This window comes from Cebus imitator, unplaced genomic scaffold, assembly GCF_001604975.1.
Source record: "Cebus imitator isolate Cc_AM_T3 unplaced genomic scaffold, Cebus_imitator-1.0 Scaffold648, whole genome shotgun sequence".
In the NCBI taxonomy this organism is placed as follows: Eukaryota; Metazoa; Chordata; class Mammalia; order Primates; family Cebidae; genus Cebus; species Cebus imitator.
Genome location: NW_016107963.1, coordinates 710,091 through 713,537, shown reverse-complemented (window position 1 = coordinate 713,537; position 3,447 = coordinate 710,091). Strand labels below are relative to the sequence as shown.

The window sequence follows — 3,447 nt, the reverse complement described above, 5'->3', positions numbered from 1 at the left end:
AGGCACCAGGATCTGTGTGTTTTCCCGTGCAGCGACTCGCTGTGCTGGCTTAAACAGCGACACTGAGATTTGTGGCGCTTTTTTTTGCCCTGGAATCTACTGTCCTGGTTCCCTGTTCAGTCCCCTTTTTAAACAGATGAATGGGTGACTTCCTGTGGCTCCCATCACCAGCCAAAAAAGCACCCAGACCAGTGTATTTTGTACGGAGAACCACTGGGGTGGGGCGCTGACAAAGCAGCCATGCGGCGCAAAGCAGCCACTCCGGGTGACACAGCTGCGCTGGCCAAAACAGCCACACTGGCGACCTGTGGGGCTTCTCCACCTGGGAATCTCCTAGTCTGTGGGCAATAAAAATGCAGCGTCCACTCACCCTCTGCGCTTTCACTGGGAGCTGCAATCCTGAGCTGTTCCTAAACGGCCATCTTGGATCTGTTTTGGTTTTTTATGCTTATGCTTTATATCACCAATTTAATTGTAAGATCTGTGAGGAAAGAAAGTATGTCTTGTATTGATTTGTATTCTTCCTCCCCATCTTCCTCCTCTTTTTGCCTAGCACTTAGTGTTCTATCTCAACTATCTAAAGTTATTGATGTTCAGCAGGATGACAGATTGTCTCTTTTTTATGTGCTAAGGCAGTAAACTTATAAAATATAAGCTTTTCATAATTGGAAAATAGCATTCACATCCAAGAACTTTCAAAATCACATATTTAATTTTTATGACAATTCGTAGATTGAGAAATATATTTCTTTAATTGGTTTCTACTTGCTTGCATATCTAGGGCTAAGCTATTCTTTGGCTAGATGATTGCCGAGTTCACCATCATGAAGTAAAGTCAATGTCCAAAGATATTTTTACCAGCTTCTTGCTTGCCAGTGTACCTGTCTTATTGACTCAGCCTGTGAACCAGGGCACTATTTAGAATATGAAATGTTATTATGGAAGAGATTTCATGAAGTTTATAGATTGTGTAGGCACTACAAAGAACTTTACAGTCTCATAGTGGCAAAGATGCCATTTTAACTATTGCTTATGCCTAGGCAATCTCAAGGAGAATTCAGAAAAAAAAAAAAAAAATGGGCTGGGTATTTGAAGTCTCTGTGGAAGAAAAATAAATGAAGCATTTAGGATGAGGCCTTAAAAATAACTTATAATACACTCTTGATGATAAAGAATGTTCGTTTACATCTAATCAGCAAGGCTTGATGGAAGCGTAGTAAAAGAGTGGGTTAACTTTGACAAGGGGTTAAAGTGACACAGTATCACTGATAGCACATAAGTTAAAGCACACCAGTCAAGTCAATGAAGACAATTTTAGTGAAGAAAACAAAACAATTTTAGAAAAGACCGCTTCACTCTTCATTGTAATAATTGCATTTACAGACAGGCAACCACATTATCTGGCCCAGGAGATTATGCATTTGTATGTTCTACACTCAGCTTTTATAAGCAACAATGCCAAGACTAACTTTTTAAAAATTTTAAGTTATGTCATAGTATCAGTACAGAGAATCCAGTCTCTAACATCTTCTACATCTGGCTGAGCAAGATTGTCCTTAAGGCCCCTTCTAGATTCTAGCTTTCTTAAAATCCTGTAAGTGATTACCAGTGTTCCTCATGATGACGCCAGGGTACTACAAATTTTTGAAGTGATTCCTAAATCCAGGGAAAGGTGATTCTCTCTTGTTCAGTATAGTTATAATATTCTTATGCTTTGAAAATCTGGGATCCTGAATGGAAAATATTACCAGTTTACCTGAATATTTACTTTATTGAAACACTTCATTCCCTGATCATTCTGGATCATTTACTTATAATCTTTGTAGGTGGATTTTTGTTTTTCTTAAAAGAAGGGGAAGCTTTTGAGGCCTAGATCTCAAGGGTTAGATCGTTGGCTGTTAAGACTCCCTTGGATTGCTTTTTGACTGTTGGCTGTAGCAACTTGTTTTCTTACAGAGATGAAGCATCTGGTTTTTGTTATCTCAATGATGCTGTCCTGGGAATATTGCGATTGCGACGGAAATTTGAGCGTATTCTCTACGTGGATTTGGATCTGCACCATGGAGATGGTAAGCTCTTTGGTTTCAAATATGCTTTGCTGCTAGGACAGCAGGTTTTTATCTGTTATCTGCTTCTAGGCAACTGATAAAAGGAAAAATGTCTGCTGTAATTGAAATTTTCCTAATTGAAAATTTAAAGTAGGTCATGTAGTGATTCCTCTAACTGATGCAGTTGCTGCTTTGCTGCCTAAACCAGACTCCTGTAGTTTTCTCTCCTCTCTCCTCCTGTAGCAAACCTACAGAACTAATAGAGAATGTTAAGAAGTGTAACTCTTACCTAGTGTTTACTCCAGTGCTCAGTAATCTCCCTCAGGCCATTTCCATTGGTTCTAAGGGAATCTATAGTTAGAGATGACAGTCTTGTCTCTTTTATTGATGCTATTCTCAAGATTGAGTGGGTATATGGGCTAACATTCTGAATTTTTCACCAATACCTGCCAGCTCGTGTCGTAATCAGAATCTGTGTCATTTTCTTTGGATTGCTAAAATATCTAGTGCCACACAAACAGGACATATTCCCTAACGTTTAATAGCAGAATCTCATAACAGTTTGCCTTTACCTATTAATTATCTCTTAGAAGACTCCACTGACAGGACTTATCCGACCCTTCTATGTATTTTCCATCTAGAATGTAGAGCTCCAGTAACAGTTGCCACATTCTGTTTTTTTAAGAAATACTGCCTGGGACACATAGTATTTGCATTTATTTAAGAATACTTATCTCGTAAATTCTTAAAAATACTCCTCCCCCACATCAGTGATTGCTATTTCCCCATTTCCAGGGATTTTTTTTTTTTTTTGAGACAAAATAACATAATCACGGCACAGGGAGGAAAAGAATATTACATGTCAGAAGTTAGGGTCAGCTCTGCTGCCAAAACAGAGAAAGAAGGATGAAATTGTGGAGGCAACCTTTGCAGGGAGTTTCATCTGCATGGATGCTACCATGTGACAATGACAGAAAATTAAAGGTAACAGAGAGAAGAGAAGTTAAAACACCAATATACTACTTTGAGAACCATTTTCACTGAATATCTGAATACTCAACCAGTGCAAAACATAGCCTTGCTCAGAAGACTTCAGAGAATCCTTATTGCTTATAACAAGGGGTAGCGTTTAACCTATGTCTTATTTTTGTATGGCCAGTTAGCTAAGAATGGTCAAGGATAAGTTTTCCAGCCAAGTGCAGTAGCTCACACCTGTGATCCCAATATTTTGGAAGGCTGAAGTGGGAGGACTGTTTGAAGCCATGAGTTTGAGACCAGCCTGGGCAACAAAGCGAAACCCCCATCTCAAAAAAAATATATAGCTGGGTATGGTGTTGTGTGCTTATAGTCCTAGCTTCTCAGGAAGCTAAGGCAGGAGGATCACTTGAGCCCAGGAAGT

General features: G+C 39.3%; 1 protein-coding gene across 11 annotated transcripts in view; it reads left to right on the top strand.

Annotated features, from left to right (window-relative positions):
• HDAC8 (histone deacetylase 8) overlaps positions 1 to 3,447 on the top strand; it is a 278,811-nt gene that overhangs the window by 81,318 nt on the left and 194,046 nt on the right. For all 11 annotated transcript variants that reach the window (XM_037734637.1, XM_017517808.2, XM_017517803.2 and 8 more), the window contains exon 5: positions 1,957 to 2,069. In XM_037734637.1, coding sequence (XP_037590565.1) covers positions 1,957 to 2,069 — 113 coding nt within the window. The remainder of the gene's footprint in view (positions 1 to 1,956; positions 2,070 to 3,447) is intronic.